This window comes from Alosa sapidissima, chromosome 13 (genome assembly GCF_018492685.1).
Source record: "Alosa sapidissima isolate fAloSap1 chromosome 13, fAloSap1.pri, whole genome shotgun sequence".
Classification (NCBI taxonomy): domain Eukaryota; kingdom Metazoa; phylum Chordata; class Actinopteri; order Clupeiformes; family Clupeidae; genus Alosa; species Alosa sapidissima.
This window is the reverse complement of record NC_055969.1, coordinates 30,424,855-30,443,554: the sequence shown is the minus strand read 5'-3', so window position 1 is coordinate 30,443,554 and position 18,700 is coordinate 30,424,855. Positions and strand designations below refer to the sequence as shown.

The 18,700-nt window shown below is 41.6% G+C and overlaps 1 protein-coding gene across 3 annotated transcripts; it reads left to right on the top strand.

Moving 5' to 3' along the window:
- The first annotated feature begins 2,399 nt into the window (after positions 1-2,399).
- c13h18orf25 (chromosome 13 C18orf25 homolog) lies at positions 2,400-18,221 on the top strand. 3 transcript variants are annotated; one of them, XM_042059273.1, is made up of 5 exons: positions 2,400-2,607; positions 7,144-7,889; positions 14,196-14,285; positions 14,935-15,016; positions 15,391-18,221. In XM_042059273.1, the coding sequence occupies exons 2-5, from the start codon at positions 7,199-7,201 to the stop codon at positions 15,542-15,544; spliced, it is 1,017 nt and encodes a 338-aa protein (XP_041915207.1). In that variant the 5' UTR covers positions 2,400-2,607; positions 7,144-7,198; the 3' UTR covers positions 15,545-18,221. The 3 variants fall into 3 exon arrangements, with proteins under 3 accessions (XP_041915207.1, XP_041915208.1, XP_041915206.1); XM_042059274.1 differs by lacking the exon at positions 14,196-14,285; XM_042059272.1 differs by lacking the exons at positions 14,196-14,285; positions 14,935-15,016; positions 15,391-18,221 and adding an exon at positions 10,457-11,805.
- Positions 18,222-18,700: the final 479 nt, after the last annotated feature.

Here is an 18,700-nt window from a genome sequence, read left to right as displayed (position 1 = left end):
CAAAGAAAAGCACAAGTCCAACTCCTCCAAAGTTGACGCCAACGCCGATTCAAACAACCGCTCTTCGTTAGCCATAGCCCCCTTCCTTGTTGTTCACCGTCACAGGACTGTGGTTATCCTGTTAAGCCCGCCTTAAGACTCTCTAACAAAATAGAGCGCTGTGATTGGATAAAGTCCACGGCGTCAGCCAATAGAAATCCCTATGGTTTGATACTAGACGTACAGGCTGAGCAAATTAATTTGCCGCCGCTAGGGTGCGTCTAGATTTCTAGGCTAGTGTAAGATGCTCGTGAAAGAAAGATATGCAGCTTTTCAAGTGATAAAAAGGGCAAATTCCCAAGTTCACGTTAAAACTGTTGGACATGAAAGGCCACATGGACTACAAACGAACTACAACGTGACGACAAAAGTGATGACGAGCCCCTAACTGGGCAACTCTGTTAGCAAAATCTAGCCCCAGTTTCCGACCTCTGACTCACACATTAAGTGACGTGAATGACGCGGAATGATGATGTTTTCACTCTGAGAAAGGTTTTTCCGAAGCCCATGAACGTAAGTCACATCTATGAAACTCTCGCCCTGCGTCCTGATTGGCTCTACCATACAATCTCGTGCTGAAATCACTCTCAATGGAAGAGGTCCCAGATGGATGTGAGTGAAGCTAGGCGGAGCTAAGCGGAACGAAATTCATCTGGCGAGAGTCAGGTTACCATCTTATGCATATTAATTACATTGGTAATACAAATCACATGAGTAGGCTACAATGGTCTTTTCCAAAAATCCTCATACATGCAGAAATACAATACATGGACACTTCTTGGACATAGCATGTGATCCATGCGCCGTATGCAAGTCATGTGGCTACAACAAGCAAGTAGATAATTGGTCAATACAATACATATACATCCTTCAGCATTCCTGTCGGGATATTCCTAATATTACTGTCTCAGGCAGAATACCCTTAACTCGTGACAAAGGGGGTCGCATGACCTTTATTAGAAAATCGTGACATGGAGAGAGCAAATGACAGACAAAGCAAAGTTGATGCACAGTATTGAATGTATAGAAAGCATCATACCTGTCAACATTTAGCTTTCCAAAAACGGGAGTGTTTATACCGGATCTGTGTTTGCATATTTAATACGCTTCATACACGTGTCAACACTGCATTTCGGTCGTTGCTTTTACCTTACCATTACGCATGCCAGTTATGTATCCACCAGCTGCCTGCCTGCAGCCTAGCCTACTTCCAAAACTACAAAGATAGATAGATAGATAGATAGATAGATACTTTATTGATCCCCAGGGGAAATTCAAGGTTCAAAGCTGCTTGCTGTCAGATTTGGTTCCGAGGGCACAAGTGCAGTGTATCAACAACACTCAATAACAGTTTATGTGATGTGTTAATCAATTAAATTCCCAACAATTTCACAACAGCTAGTTCTGGAGTAGGCCATTCAACTAGCCCGCTTGCTTACGACGAGACTCAGGCTGCGCAGTCGGCACCCGCTTCCTTATTTGGGTTTTGGGTTGCCAGGTTTTAGCCTATGACAAAATGGTTGAAATTGAAACTAAGTGATCGTGTATGTGTAGAGTGTATTTCATACACAATCTGGCTACCTGAATGGATCAATGATTTTAAAATGAAGTTTGATGGCCATGCAAATTACGCGAGTTTTCCGGGAGAAATAACAAAACGGGAGGGTGCTGGGAGATGACCTTGAAATACGGGAGAAACCCGGGAAAAACGGGAGTGTTGACAGGTATGGAAAGCATACACAGAATATAAGAAAATGAAATGTTAATCACTTCTATGTAATAAATGTAGATTAGTATTCACTTCTAATACATGTAAAATTATTAATAATCACTTATATTTCATAAAAATGTTAGTAATCCAACATTTTTCCTTCACTCATACCAAGGAAAGAAAAAATAATATTTATGATTCAGAAATGCTTTCGTCTTATTGGGCCTGGTTACGCTAATCACATTTTGGAATTATTTTTGGAAATCATGGACTCTGCATCATCTGGGCTAAAGAGGAGAGGCATCATCCAACTTGTTCTTAGCACACAGTTCAAACGCAAGCATCTGTGATGGTATGGGGGTGAATTAGTGCCTATATGACACTATAATAGTATGGACACAATTAATGGCACTATTCTCTTTTTTAGAGAAAAACTTAAATATTTCAAGAAAACAATGCCAAACTGCGTTTAGCACAATATTACAACCATTGGCTAGGGCTCTATATAGTAGAAATGTCCAGGTAAGTTCTGAAATGGCCTGACCTGCCACATTCATCCTGATCCTGATGAATAATCGACAAGACAATTCCTCGCCGGCCCACAAGGAGTGCTAGTTGTTCTTGGCTACACCAACAGGAAGTTGCGTAAACAAAAATTACTCAAACTCCGGCTAGTGGGGACATTTTGAATTGACCAAAGTGAAACGGCGTTCGAAAGAGTCTGTTAAAAACTTAAAAACATAAGGCTTTAATTGCATCTGGCTTATGCACTGTTGATGTTTGATGATTGACTGAAAGGAGAAGATCCAGTAGGATGGTGAAGAGCTTAGACACTTGAGGGCTTTTTTATATCCCAGGTAAGCTGGCTAATAATCGTTGCTGTGGATGCTAACATTAGCAGCCTAGCTAGCTGGCTAACAGAGCAAGCAGAAGCAGACAGCTGGGGAAGCCAGTGATTTCCTTCCATGGCTAGCCTTCCATTTTGAAAGCGTTTTCAGTCACCGATAACTAGGTGACCACTTTTAGTTTTTACTATATGCTTGCTCATTAAAAACCTTAAACAGGGACTTACCGGGCTAGCTACGTAGGTTGTGTAGTCTAGATTTAAGAGTGGGGTTATTTCATTAACGTTAGCCAAAAATCGCTCCAAGGCCTTTAAAGACTAGCATGCTAATTTAGTTAGCCAGGAAGTCAAAGGTAGAGTACGACGTTGGCTAACTTTAGCTGGCTAGTGAGGTTACTGGGCTTTAGGCGCACTAGCCAGTTTAGCATTTGATAGGATGGAGGGGACAGACGCACAGCTCTAACTTCATGAAGTTTTAGCTACAGAGAGTGCAAACTATACGTGCACAATACCGATTTGATACCGTTGTTGGTTGTATCTTTACGTGAGTGAAGGGACACAGAAGCTTCTTTTCTACATCAATGTTAGTCATCAAAAATTAGCCCAGTCTATCCTTCATCTAACTCTTCTCTTATGCACGTTTACCGGTATCTTTTCATGCATGGTGGATAACCACTCTGCAGCGGTCTGCCGCACCTTGAGTGACTGGATAGGTGTGTGAGTAGCTATCTTAAATTACTGTCGCGCCGTAAGGTCCCGTCTGCAACATGAGCGGGTCTCGGAACAAGTTCTCGTGCAGACTTGAGTGATGTGCGGCTGGCGATACAGTTAAGGGGTCACGACATTAGGCATTCGAGTCTGGCTTTCTTGAACTGTAACGTTAATACAGCAACTACCAGGACTCATTAGAGAGAATGTTCAGGTATCCGACCTAATGAGCCGGATACCTTGACACCTAAATAGATGAACCCGTGGGAGGATGATGTAGACAGAGCTTGCCTGATCACGGTCTTGGTGTTCAGCCTCAGGACCTCATTAATTTGTGCACTGTATTGTTAGCAATAAGGGTCTTTTGATAAGACTTGTTAGATAGGGAGTCCAGTCCATACTTCTAATCAGTTATATGGCTGCTGTATGTCCTATGTATGTTCACTTGTGTTCTTTTAGAGTTTAAGCGGTTTGCATGCCGTTTCTTGACTCTGCTGTTGTATGTTGCAGACTTAACTTCGTCACTATTTTGGTGTTATCTGAGTAATGTTAATCTTAACTTCACCTTTGAGTGGTTGTGTGAATGCCTGTGCCTAAATATACTGTTTTGTTCCTACCATAGCCCATTCGTTATAATAACAAATGAGAACTCCCTCTTCACTGAATACTGTTTCTGTCTCACTGCCAAGCACATGAACCTATTTAACCTCGTTTAATCGGCAAATGTCTTTCATTTCTTTCGTATCATAAGTTGTTGTCCTCATAGACAATAGCCCATGCTATGCTTGATTAACTGAATTCAATTTGAAATTGCGTCTTATTGCAGTCTTATTCATCCTATATTCATTTAACATGCGATCTGAAGAAGGCCAGACTGGCCGAAACGTTATCGCCTCAATAAAGTAATTAGCGTACTCGGAGTGTGCGGCATCTCTCTCCTTCAACTAATTCCACTAACTAGTTGCCTACACCTCGATTTCGGTGTGCGTTTGCACCTCTCCTTCCAAGTCTTATTCATCCTACCTTTTCAAGGGGACCTTCGGTTGGTATCAGTAAGAATACTAGACGCCATTAGAGATAGCCATCACATGGTGGAGGCCAGATCCAAGCTCTGATTGAATCTTGTCAGTGTTTTTATACTTTCCCCAATGTGAGTTTGATTTGACCATTTACAACCGTTAAGTCTTCCTGATTGTTCCATTACTAGATTGGGTGTCAGGCTTCTGACAGTGATGTGGCAGCATTGTAGCTTAATCTACCTTCTGCAAATCTAATGCAGTATAATTGCCAATTTATACTGTCAATTTGCATCCCTGACTTCCAGGCATAGTGAACTTGGCACTCACATCAGGTGTCCCCAGATGGCTTTGATTAGCTTAGAGGTGTGGTATAATGAGTCTTCAGGAGGAGTGCTGGGTGCACTATCTGGCATTTGTCTCTCATTCCAGTGTGCCAAATCACCTGTGGCTCAGTGTCCCATTTTGGGCAGTTGGCCTTGCAGCAGGCTCGTTCACTCTTATGGGAATTCATTTGGAAGCATTGGAAGACTCGCCCCCGCAAGATGAATTGTGCTTCAGTGTCTTGGTTTTGTTTCTCTTCCTCTCCTTGTCCTGTTTCTGCTTTTCTGCATTGGATCCCAAGACGGGTTTTATGCTTGTACAGTGACCTAGAAGTGAGGAGTCTGTGTTGAAACTGTCAATAGCCACATGCAGGCAACAAGCATATCCGCTTTCCTAATTGACATTCTCTGGTTTCTTGAAGCAGAAGTTCATTTTCATTTCCACATTTCTGAATGCTGTATTGGTGAAGCATCAGTTGTTTTGAGTTGGCTCGACAGATGTCTTCAATGTCAACTACTAAATCGAGGCTAGCCACTGGAGGGAGACAGAAGTCCAGGAATAGCATGGATTTTTAGACCTGGATGATAGTTATGCAGTCCTCAGCCCTCAGTTAAAAGGCTAGTTTTTCTTAAATTTCTAGTGACACATTGTCCTACTTTCTATTTTTTTTTCTTGTAAGGTTTTTGTGTGCTCTAGTCTTGGAGGGAAAATCTCCTAGGTTAAAGGTGCAGTGAGCGATCGCGCAATATATCGCATTTGGTTATGTTTATGCTTAAATTTCTTATCAGACGCTTTTGTCCAAAACAACATGCATTATATTTTAATCAAGGTCCAAACAAAACAGACCAAAGAAGTAACTCACTTCTCCATTCAGTATTCCCAGAGAAACTCCACACAGTGTTTTGTTTTTGTTTTTTTACAGTGTAGGCTTCTCACGGGAGGAGCATAGAGCCCTACCGATATGGGATTTTGGAGGCCGAGGCCGATGCCGATTTTAATATTTCAGTTTAAAAAAAAAACCAGATAATCGATATATTGGCTGAAAGTCATTTTTAACAAACACAATGTAACACAGTTCTGATCAAGGTGGGACATTATGTAATCAAATAGGCCTAAGTATCTGGTTTCCTAATGAAAGGTTCTTATACAGTAATTTATTTTTATGAAATGAGTGTCAGATCTTTGTTCTGTGATAATCACATTGGCACAATCTACATTGTGAGCAGGTTATGCTTTGACTGTATCGTTTTATGCAAGCAAAACCGATTACAAGTATGATCTATTACTTTACATTTAGCCTTTGTAAACCATGCACTTCCTTACTTGGTGTAAACACCTTTGCTAAAATGCAAGAAATTGAAGACTGAAATGATGGAGTAGTCGGTGTTTTGAAATTAATGTTAGCTCAGAACTCTTGTTTCATATGCTTTATTTAGTGTGCAGTCTACGTGGTCAGTTTACAAAGTACTGACAGGGCCACCAAAGACAGTGTGAGCAAGTCAACAGCAGAAATTTTTTTTTAGCAAACAGAACGTTTAGGATGCATCAAAAACTTACCAGCAAACCATGGCATTAGCGGACGTTAGCATTGTGTCTAACTAGAATAGAATAGAATAGAATAGAATAGAAGCTTAGAACTTAGCTCCTGTCATCATGGTAAGAAAATGAATGGGATGACCGTCGATAGTGACAATTACAGTGCTGGTATCAAGTTACTTGGTATAACCGTGTTTATGTTTCACAAATACACCAACAATCAAACCAGCCTCCATCACTCAATTAATGCTAACGTTAATGTTATTTTACCTTTGGACATACCATTAAGCTGATGACAAATAGCTGTAAGATTAATGTTACTGCAGTAAAAAACGAGCATGTCCGATAAACATTCTCAAGTTTATTTCGGCTTCGAGAAGAAATGGGAATTACATTTCACGTGAAAATCATCCAACCATGAATACACACAAGCTACCGTTGTCCTTCCTTCGTTGTAGGAAGTGAAGTGGAACCAAGTCAAGCATGTTTATCTTGCAGCAAGATGCTGCGCCGTCTGCTGGACAAACCATATAATGCCAATACTGGAAAGGCAGCCTAAATGAAGGATCAATATGCGGTTTTCCTTTACTGATTTTAAAAAGATGTATCGGCTGTTATGAATGCCGATACTGATAGTTTGGAAAATACCTAATAATGGCCTGCCGATAAATTGGTCGGGCTCTAGATGGGCAGCTAGTGTGGATCGTGAAGAGATATTCGCTGAATGTGACATGTTATGGGCTTGGAATCACATGGCAATAGAATGTTATATTTCAGTGGGTTTTTAATGTGTATAAAAATGAATACGCTTGTGTGAATGTGTGCAAATGTAAATGTAGCATTTAGCCCCTAGCCCCTGTAGATTCTGTCTTTCTCTGTTGCACAGAACATTAATGGGACACATGAAATGTGTTATTGATGTGTCATTAGTGCTTACTAATGATATCTGGTGATCTCTTCTGCAGGCAAGCTCATCCCATCAAGAGCCTGTCTCAGAGACCCCGCCACACCCTATTGAGGATGGCCAGTCAGGAGAAGGAGGCGGAGACTCTCCCTGAGTGCAGCACAGAGGACACGCCTCTTAAGTCTGAGACCACACCCACAAGCTCCCCGCCCGGCGAGGAGGCAGCAGGGAGCACGCTCTCGGAGAGCTGCTCGGCCGGACTTCTCTCGATGCCCTGCCTGCTCAAAGACCTCCGGCCCCAGAACACGAGCTCCAGCGGGGGCACGCGGGCACACGAGGAGAGCGACTCTTCCCCCTGCCTGCTCTCGCCGTCCTCCTCCGGCCACCTGGGCGACTCGGACACGCAGTCGTCGGCGGAGGAAGGCACGCGCCACACCACAGGCCCCGGCTCAGTGGTGGCCGGCTCTGTTGCTGCTGGGGATGCGGCGGCCACGGGCAGGAAGTCTCGCCGCTCGCACTCTGAGAGCGACACGCCGAACGCCTCCATGGCGGCCAAGAAGAACCGGTGCCAGGAGCGGCAGGCCAACGGGCGGGTGCGTGTCCGGGGCCACCGGAGCCGGCTGCAGAAGGAGCGCATGCGCATGCGCCGACAGAAAAGGGAGGCGGCCGCGAGGCGCAAGCCGGACCTGCTGCAGGACAGCAGCACGTCTGACAGCGACATCACCGCACAGTCGTCGTCATCATCGTCGTCATCGTCATCATCATCAGATAATGAGCATGGTGCTGGCATCAATTCACATACACCAGGTAAGGCCATGTGGACCTCTACAAATGCACCTCCACACACTCCTGTCTGTCATCCTCACACAACATCCAAGGGGTAGGTAGATTAGGCTATTTGATAACGCCGTTGTGCACAAACTCATTTCCTAAACTCTTGCCATGACTAAACAAATTATGCACAGCTTGGAGACCAAGATAAATGAGGTTAGAACATGCCCATGAAACTGACAGGGAGGGTGTGCTGTAAAGTATTCGTCTTTAAAAGAAATATTATAAGTCTGTGAAGAGAAGATTGGTGGAAATTAGGCAGCTTTCCTATGGGCATGTTTGACCTGGAAAATAAATGATGAATCTCAAAATAATTTCATGGCCTTCAGGTATTGTGAAGTCTGTAAAAATCATAGAAATTGTGAAGCTGTTTTGTTGTGAGAGGGCAAAAATCTCTTGTTGTCTTGTCCTGATTTATTTTCTGCAATTCTCAGAGCACAGCTGCTTGACAAAAGTGGCTGATAATCATGTGGTTTCAGTGATTACAGGTTTCAGTTTGGCACTGTGGTCATTGCATCAGTTGGTGGCTGTTTGATTACCATTTGTTGACTCCGTGTCCTCATCAGACACTGAAATGACATCTAGCTAGTGTTCACTATTGAATTGCTATTAGCTTAAGGCCATTATTATGCACAAAGCTGGGAATGAAAAATCTAGCGTAGCTCAAGGCTGAGCCAAGTTTGTAGCTTAGAGGCTGAGAGTACTCAGTTGTTCGCAATCATGTTTAATTGCCCCACCAGCTACCCTCACGGGCTGACAAGTGGTTGTGTTGATTGAGACTGGAAATCAGTCAGTCAGTCAATCAATGTTTTTGCCTGTCTCCTGTCAAATTGGTTGCCTCTTCAACTCTGATGTTGAGAAGTCCACCATGGCTCTTATTGTCCTTTCCTCCATGTGTTTAATCAAGGCCTTATGGCATCTTTGACATCTATCAGGTCATAGGTTAACTTTAAATAATGGCCAGTTCAGCTAAGGAAAATTGTATTTATTTTTATTTTTTTATTTATTTTTTAAGTATTGGTAAATGTTTTTAAAGTACACACTGCATTATATCCATGATACATTGCATAGTATTCACACATCACAAACAAGATCACATTGCCCAGAATCCACTATCCACTACACGCGAACTAATTCACTAAAGTAGACTGTTGTTAAATGACTGCAAAGTAATATTTTTTAATGTGAACTGTTCTTTGAAGTTTCTCTTGGTGGCTCACACTTAGTAGGCTAGTCTTTATCCTAGTCCCTTTTAAAATCCTCATTAGTCTCACCTCTTACTCAAATAGACAGATATATATACATGATTCAAACAAATGCCATGTAAATTTTAAATATACATATACCTGATCTTGTAACATTGCACTTTAACACACCTAGATCATCCATACCTATATCCATGAAATGGAATGGCAGTTTTACAAATTTGTGTTTCTTTTCATAAATAAATATACATTGGCAACTGGCCAGCCCAGCGCTGAATGTAACATTGAATAGTATCATATCAGGGCTGATTTAAGCCCTTTTGCCAAAGCAACATTACGGCTCTTTGGCCACCGTTTTTAGAAGAGTTTTTGCTGGGAACTGATGTTTTTCACCTCAAAATTGTTATGATTTTAAATGGTAATGTGAAAGAATGAGAGAACACACCTACCTTCTCTTTCCCTGGCTAATCACTCTCAGGTTTTGTGCTCTGTTTCTCAAACCCTGTAAATTGTTTTTAGCCATCTAGCTTGTGTCAGTGGTGGTGTATTTGGTGGCTGCAGGGAATGTTATGATTGGCTAGTTGTTACTATTGTTATGGCAATACAATGTAATTTCTTTATAGCTTTGTACTTTGGGTCCGAAATCCCTGGAAAATGTAGGATCGTTGCCAAATAGATCACCGAATTAGCTAGCTTTCATCAGTGTCAGTTGTGTGGTTTTTGGTGTTTGGAAGGCATGTCTGTTGGCCTGTAGCTAGTCGGGTCACTAGTTTTAAAAACAAACAAAAAAAACATTGGAAAAAAAAAAGCATTGGTGGGTGAAGAGTGATATGGTGAATTTGAATTATTCAAAAGACATTATTTTCATAAAGCCATAGTATTCATTTTGTTTTGGACTTCAGTTAGGATAAGGTCTGGTGATTCTGTAGATGCAAGTTGATCTAATCTCAGCAGTTGGACATCTAATACTCTTTGCATGGTCACAAGCATGTTCACAAAACCATAGGGATGCTATACAAATATTTGTAAACGCCTTTTAGTTCAATTTAAAGTGAAACATTGTTGTTGGTGAAGTTCTGCCTGACCAGAGCTTTGTCCATAAGTTTTTTTCATATGATTTGTTTGTGAGGTCTGTGTTTTGTACAGATTTGGCATTATGTCTACAGCATGTCTCAGTTAAGTTTGAACCACCGCCTTTTTTAGCGGGTGTCATTATCCATGAAGGCTTTTTGACACACACACCAACATAGCATGACCTCCGTCCGTTCGCATGTGTCCGCCTGTGTGTGTGCTCGTGACGTGTGACGTGTGTTTCTCGGCTTGGCCACTGTCTTTAAGCTCGCCGTCGCCGTCGGACAGAATATTCCCGAACCTCTTCCCATGGGAGGAGCCTCCTGCCAGAGGGCGGACCCCCCACCACCACCACCACCAGCAGCGGCCTGGGCGGAGTCCTGGAGGAGGCCCTAACACGATTTGCCGTCATGCAGAGGCAGACAGAGGAGCACTTCCGCGTGTGGATGGATCGCCTGGCCCGCCTCCACTCGGACAGCGATCAATCGGAGAGCGAGCAGGGCCGTCAGAGTTCCTTCCTGCCGTCGTCCGAGTCCCAGGAGACGCTGGCCGCCTGGCGCATGGCCCAGCTCAGCGCCAGTGCCAATGTCAATGCCAACTTTACCACGCAAAATACCACATGCAGCGGAGCCCCCGATTGTGTTGATCCCAATCCTCTAAATGTATAGACGGGGGAATACTCCGCATACTGTCTGCCTCTCATCTCTATCCCTACCTCTTTCTTTTTCTCTTTTTTTCCCTGCATCTCTCCATTTCCCACAATTAACTTCCTCAATCCTGTTTCTTTCTTGCCCCCCCCCCCCCCCCCCTTTTCCGAGAGCATGTGCCTTTGAGGTACTCAGGAGCTTCTGACTTTTTTTGTTGACTTGTGCACGGCGGCGCTGAAAAACCCCCCCGGATCCTCTTATTTCAGTATGCCAGCAATTCTATGTTATCGTGCCACTTAACACTGGAACCCACCGATTGCCCAGGAATTGGCCAGCAACGTCTCAGGGTTGCTTTTAGATGTGTTTGAGGACATTTTTTTTACGTTGACATTTCAGTGTGTTTTTAGCAATGGATCAGAGTCTGATTTGGTTGTCATTAGCTATGATTTTTGTTTGGGTTTGCTTTGAGTTGTATGTCTGATGTTTCTTTGCTGTAACTGGTAACCTGCATGTGACAAAACAAAACAAGCCAACTTAGCTTGTCTTGCACTCACTCACAGAGTTAACAATTTTACACACACACACACACACACACACACACACACACACACACACACACACTGCTCATGAATGTGGTTAACACATTTACTGTACCATTTACCGTTTACATTAAGTCTTTAGATACTCTGACAGTAACTGCACGCTTACAAGTGACCATGTGAAGATCCATTCTTTAACAAATGACCAGTTAATTTTAAAAATACTTAAGCTATAAAAGTTGCTTTACTATATTTTTTTGTATGGACTGAGTGCAGGGCTACTTTCTAAGTGCTAACAAATATTAGGCTGTCTTTACACCTTTAATGGGGAGCTTAGGGTATCTCCCTAATTGCTTGTCAACGTTAAATATCTTTAAACTAGAGTGCCTGTTTATTTGAATGCCTGTTCACATTAAATACATACAAGTAAGAGTGACCTCTGTCTGAGTGTGTTTTAAGGGCTATTGATATGTAGTAGAGCAAGCCATGGGCATCTCTGTCTTTGTATAGCCTATCCTTAATGAAGATTTCACAAGTAAACCTATAGAAACAGTGCGCAAACTGTCATACACTGAAAACCATGCCCATCGGAGGGGAAACAATTGTTCATGCTCCGTTGATTTTGCATTGTGTGAGAGGGCCCAAAATATCGGCCAAATAGCAATTTTGTAAGCAATTTTGTTGCTGTTGTTAGCAATTGTTACCAGATAAAGTTTGGAACGATGCAACAATGTATTCAAATTTGCTTGGTTTTCAGTTCCGGTTCTTTCTTATTGATTTTACTCGATTCTAATGTTTTGGTTCCCAACCCTAACAATGCATTACATAGTATTTTACACAAACGTTGTAGCAACATAGCGACAGATAGAGGTTGGACCCTATTGTTTTTAAAACCGATTTAAACACATAGGACAGAACTGCTAATAAATAGTGCATGTCTATGGTTCTCATTTACTATTACTGTAAATTCGAACTTGGTACTAAGGGTTCGAACAAGCAGGAATTGTGACTTCCTGCTCGTAATTGGGAAATGCGACTGAAAATACGAGTACTGGAAGGCACCATAACTTCAGTAATTGGCTTTTTCCTTTTCTAACACAATTATGAATTCCTACTCATGTTGGAGCACTGTTCTAGCGGACATTTTGAAATTTGGAGTCTCTTACATTAGACCATGCATCTGCCGCTTGCACAGAACTTTGTCTCTTTATGAAAGTCCCCTTTTCCCTTTGTGACTAAGGTATGAGAACTGAGCTTTCACTTCACCAGTCCCATTTCAGAATAAACACAACTCTTCATATATTTTCTTCCAAAGGCATTGTGGTTCTGAAGGAACACGTGTTCTGTGAACACCTTAGAATGATTCCACGACCCACCAGTTGAGCAACATGGGTGTTTTTTGGAGAGTGATCTCTTATTTGCTATTGCATTTCTCTGAGTGTCAGCCGATCGGACAGTATGCAGTAATGTTTTTTATTTTTTATTTTGTGTGTAACATTTTGTTGTTTATTGATATAAATGCAGGAAATATAATTAGAATGGAACCATTTCATCTATTGATGTGTATCTGACCGGTTAACAGGCTAGACAGACACAGGTCAGGTGTAAAATGGGTCTGTTAGCTGTGCTTGGTCAACAATATTGCTGATTTTGTCTGAGGTGAGTCTTTGATGCACAATTTTTGTTGTTCGGTCATGCCGTTTTGAAAGATCCATGATAACCAAGATGTGTTCCATCCATACACACAAGAACTGCTAAAATGCTTATTGCTATTTGTTGTCAAACTTTAACTAGCACTACAGTAGATAGTAGCTGGTCACAAAAAGGTTGTGTATGTGGGAACAGCAATCAAGAGTTGTTAATTAAAAAATGATTCAAACCAATATACCAATGCCCTCTCTGTATAACCAAACTCAACAGAACACCTGACTCATATCTTGGGCCAAATGTCTTGTCTTCATTTGGTATTAACATCTTGGATGGGGAAAGGCACAAGAAAGTTCACACCAGACTTTCTATGTTTCTTGGCAGGAAGCCTTTTGCTGTCCCTATGAATTACCAGTTTTTTTTTTTCTTTAACCAGAACAGTGGCTTGTTCAATTTGAATCTGTCATGGTGTTAGTTGTAGTAACACACAACTACATGGTACACGCTCCATGATTGCACGCTCACGGCCAACTAATGACAAACAACACAAAGAATCGAAATCCTCTAAGCTCTCAAAATTATCTGTCACATTTCAACAGGAATCCAAAAATAATTACAGAATCTAACTGCTATGTTTGAAGATGGCAGTTAAAATTCTTGCAGCTTAGCTGGTTGATAGTGCCAGTATGGAATGTTGATCGTTGAAATTACTTTGGGTTAATGTTAGCTAGATGCTTTAGAAGGTTAGCGGCCAAGGGTTTAATTGTATTGAGTGACTAGATTTGATTAGCGCTATAGTTTAAGGCAAAAACAACAAGGAAAGTGTCTTCAATTGTGTGTCATATATTCAAAAGTATAACTTTGACTTATTTGTCATGAAGGTACAAGACAGAATTAGTAACCCTGTTTGTGACCATTGTTTGTTAGCTTGCTTTAGTAGATAGTGGAAGGCCTATACCACTATTAGAAGTGATTGCTTAAGAGCTGCACCAAAATCTAGCCTACCAAGATAAAAAAAACAAAACAGTTCTCCCTTCATTTACCCCCTGATCTTACAGAAAACAGCGCAGAAAGTGTAGTCTTCAATATCTCCCTTTAAAGACTTAACCCAACAGACACATAATTTTGATTGGAGCTTTTGTGTTCATTGGTATTTTGTGTGTGTTTGTGCAGTTGGCCCAGAGGTGGTCGGGCATTATGACCTATCAGACACCCACTCAGAGCAGGAGCAGCCTTCACACCCCCACTCACTGGCCCCCTCAGGTCTGTGTCCATGGTGACCACCGTGTTTTATAAAAACCTCTTGCCAAACATTTCAGTCCATCTTGCTAGACATGTCTAGGTTCAGGTCTGAAAGCCATTTTTCTTTAGACCTGTCCATTGGTGAAGGTTTTGAGATTGTGTGTGATTTGGTATGCGTGTTGGCTTTGGTACCACAGGTGCCTTAATATTCCAGTAGATGTGGTAGGCTGTTCTTTATAATTTGTCAAATATGAACTGCACATCTACATGCAAACAGTGTCATTTTCTGGTTTCTGTCGTTCACAACGATGGCTGTGTCATCAGTTCTCTTCAAACATAAATAATTAGTGTCCATGTTTTTGTTTTTAAATCAAATCTAGTTTAATTGAAATTATTAATAAAGCATAGTTTACATAGGCCCATTTTAGGTCTTAACCCTTAAAAACAGGTATAAACCTCACAGACCCATTGTTTTATGTGAATTCAATTTTTAAGTGTTGGTTTAATTCTCAAATACATTACTGAACAGTGCTACATAAATGAACAATAGTTTCAAATATTTACTAATTTATTTTGCACTGCTGTAATATTAAAACACTATGACATAGTAATGTAGTTTAAATGTACAGGTGAACATTTTTTAACGTTTTGGTTGAAATTTTTGTTTCAGGTGAGGCAGATGCAAAGCCGCAGGTGAGTCGACCCTCCTCCGACAGTGAAGTGGAGATTGTCGGCGTTCAGGAGAATCCCAGGTACACAAATGCAGAACTGAACGCATAGCCTTACAAACTTTACTGTTCCTCTGCACTGCACTGTATCTTGTCTCACAATGCTCTGACATTTATATTCATCCCGTGATTTATGCATCTGATTATTACCTTGCACTTTTTAGCAGTTTTTATATTTCTATTGGCTCATATGGTCTCTGTATGCATGAGACTATTGAGAGAATGTCCATCAGTGCATTTATAGCCTGTGCATTTTTTATACCCATCAAACCCATTGTTTCTAGCATAGGACCCTTGTGCAGAATTTAGAGTACCTAGTTAGCCACTACTGCCATTGCCTTTGTAATACGATACTATACATTATGTCCTTTACATTTCACCCCCTATTGTGTATGCAGGTTTCCACGTGGAGGCGTCATTCAATCTCTGTCCTCCTGGAAGACTGGGGCCAAGCCCACGTGGAACACAAACCCCAACCAGTCCGGATGGGCACCACCCTCAGAAGTGGTGGATTTGACACTGGAGGAGGACAGACAGAGATACCTGCTGTGACACACATAAACAAACACACACATATACCTACTGTAAGAGATGCCCTCAAACACACAGAAACCTGCTGTAACACACACACACACACACACACACACACACACACACACACACACACCCCTACCCCTACCTGCTTTACGACATGCACACACACTCACAGGTGTGCCCCTTTACATTGACAACTGCAGTAAAACCCACAATGTTTTGTACAGTCCCATAGATTCCAATGGGTGCATACACTACATATCAAAAACACATGGAACATGCACACACGCACACACTGCTTTGAAGTGCAGACACTTACTTACACAAGCACATTGACGCTTTGAGGTGTGTGCACTGATCAATATTAGCCTGAGTCCTCCTTATCTTCCTTTATACCCGTGTCAGGTCTTAGCTAATAAGCAATATGATTGTGTGTTTGTGTGTGTGTGACCAAGTGAGGGTCCCATAATAAGCTGCTGCTTGAGGAATGTATGTGTAGTTGTGTGTGTGTGTGTGTCTGTCTGTCTGTCTGTCTGTCTGTCTGTCTGTCTGTGAGAGAGACAGGGAAAAGGATATATACTCTTTAAGAAGCTGCTGCACGAGTTGTTTGTAATGCAGAGGCTCGAGACGATAACATTTTGTTGTCGCTGCTGCACTTTAGAGACTTCACAATCATGAATTCACAATCACGATCGGGCGTACACTCTCAGAAAAAAACACAGGCTAACCTGTTAGGAGGGTTTCGCTCGTTCTCTCCTGAGAGAACCTGAATGGGTTGTCAAGCAGAACATGACTCAAAGAGTACGCTCTCCCTCATTCATATACATACACACACACACACACACACACACACACACACACACTACACACCACACACCTCCTAGAGTGCAGGTGCTGTTTGCCCTAACTAAGCAGATTATTTTTCCCTTTTAAATTATGTACAGACCCTCTGTCCCTGGTACTCACACTGTTACTGTCACATTAAGCATCATTTTTACCAGCTCTAACAATTAGACTGCCAACTGTCTAGCTGGAAATCTTAGATAACAAAGCTTTTTTGCCTTTTATTTTTCCTCTTATCTTCAATAGACGATTGTTTTGTTTTGCATCAAGACTGTCATGTTGATGGGTCATATGACAACCTCTGTATGAATACTGCAGCATTTGAGGGGAGACATGCACTTGGATATTTAGAGGCGTAAGCTGTACAAACTGCTCAATCTGTATGCAGTGGGGAATGCTTAGGGAATTATGTATGTGTAATGGAGAATAAGGGGGTGGATTCATGTACTTTGAAACATACTTTAACAGACTGATGAACCAGACAGCACTTCAGCATCATGTCATTACATTTTTTCTTGTCTCAGTTCTCATGGAAGGCACTGTTTTGCCTCATGTCTGTTTATATGTGTGTGTTTGTGTGTGTGTTTGTGTATGCGAGTCTGCTAAATAGGGTTGCAAATACTTGCTCCTACCTGTGTGAAAATCCTGATTTGTGTGTACTTGCATCATATGTGTTCCTGTATTGTTTGTGGGTACCAGTCAATCGCAGATATAAATTCATGTGTCACTATGTTTTGTACTTACATCATGTTTTCTAATCCTCTACACACATTTGAAAAGTGATTCTCTTTGCTGTTTTTGTTGTAGTAACTCTGAAGGGACAGTGAAAACTCAGTCCCTAAAGTTCCTTAGTATTCCAGACTTGATTGCAGGTGTTTCTGAGCATTTAAAAACATCAGGGCCCAAACATGTAAACAAATGCAACAAAAACAAAGATACGAGACTCAAAGAATGCACATGAACGTCCTGAATTTTGAATAATATTTACAGTGAGTTTAATAACAAACACACCTTCCCTTGCATGTCCATGTTCTTGCTGACACAACACCCTACAGTACTTTTCCTCACCAATACACACATGTAAGTGCATTCAGTCCTCCTGTTCATCCACAGGATCTCTCTGCTGTTGGGTCTCTCACTGTCCTCGTCACCCTTAGCTCACAGAGTCTCAGCCTACTGGCCTGATTATTGGCTAATAATTGATGTCTCTCACCTTGATGGACAACACCAGAGTTCTGATGTACAAAAGCAGGAAGAGGAGGAAAGATGAACCTCTAAAGGAGGAACACTGCTAGGCTACCGCATTAAACCCCAAATACATACATACATACCTAAATACACTTACACTACAGCAGTGTTTCCCCACAGGTCAGCAATATATATATATATATATATATATATGCGCGATGGTAAATGCTATTCTGAAGTGAAGTCATATTTCATGTAATATTGGTGAGATGGGGTTGACACATTAAGACTGGTCAATGTAAATGTGTGTACATCTTATGTGTGGGAAACTACTGATGTCCTCATACACTTCTGCATCTGATGATGATTTAAGTTCTACTGCATCCCATCCTATATGAACGTACATCAAACATTCATTACATGTGTGTTACAGCATTGAGTCTCTCTCTCTCACACACACACACACACACACATCTGACATCCATCACTGATTCTTATGGAGCGTCTCTCCCTGTTCCCTCTGCTCCTTTTCCTTCATCAGTATTTAGGAGGAATGTTTATAATATTCTCTTGCTTCTGCAAGCCAGACTTCCTTCAAATGACAAATATGATGTAGAGAGAAATGAAACTATTTTAAAATAAATTAATAGTTATTTAAAGACTGGATCTTGATCTCTTTGTGTGTGTGTGTCCATGTGTATGATGTGGCTTACATAGTCTTTCAGCAGTTTTACATAATGCAGCTTCATTCTAAATAGTTTAGTAGTAATGAACATGTTTTTTTTCTGTGAATTATAAGTAACCTAGGCTTTATTAAAGGGACACCAGTGGGGTGTACTACGAATCTCGATTAATGGGTTAGTGAGGTATGTTGCGCTCAAAGCCAGGCTATGCTGTGACACAAAAGTGGATTTGTTTTAGTGTCGCTATATCACCATGGCATCTTATGCTGTCAACCAAACCTGGTCGGGAGGAGGTTATGTGCTAAGATATAGCTCAAATCGTGTAATCTACCGCACACCGACCAATCAATTGTCTTAAAAAACGAAGTTATCTCACGTGTAGGAAAAACGAAGTTATCTCACGTGCATTCTGTCATATATCTTACAGGTGGAGCTCAGCCTCTACTAACATTTTGGATTT

Coding starts and splice junctions, on each gene's coding strand:
- c13h18orf25 (XM_042059272.1), top strand. CDS start 7,199: ATGGCCAGTCAGGAGAAGGAGGCGGAGACTCTCCCTGAGTGCAGCACA. Junction 7,890..10,456: donor CATCAATTCACATACACCAG/GTAAGGCCATGT, acceptor ACTGTCTTTAAG/CTCGCCGTCGCCGTCGGACA.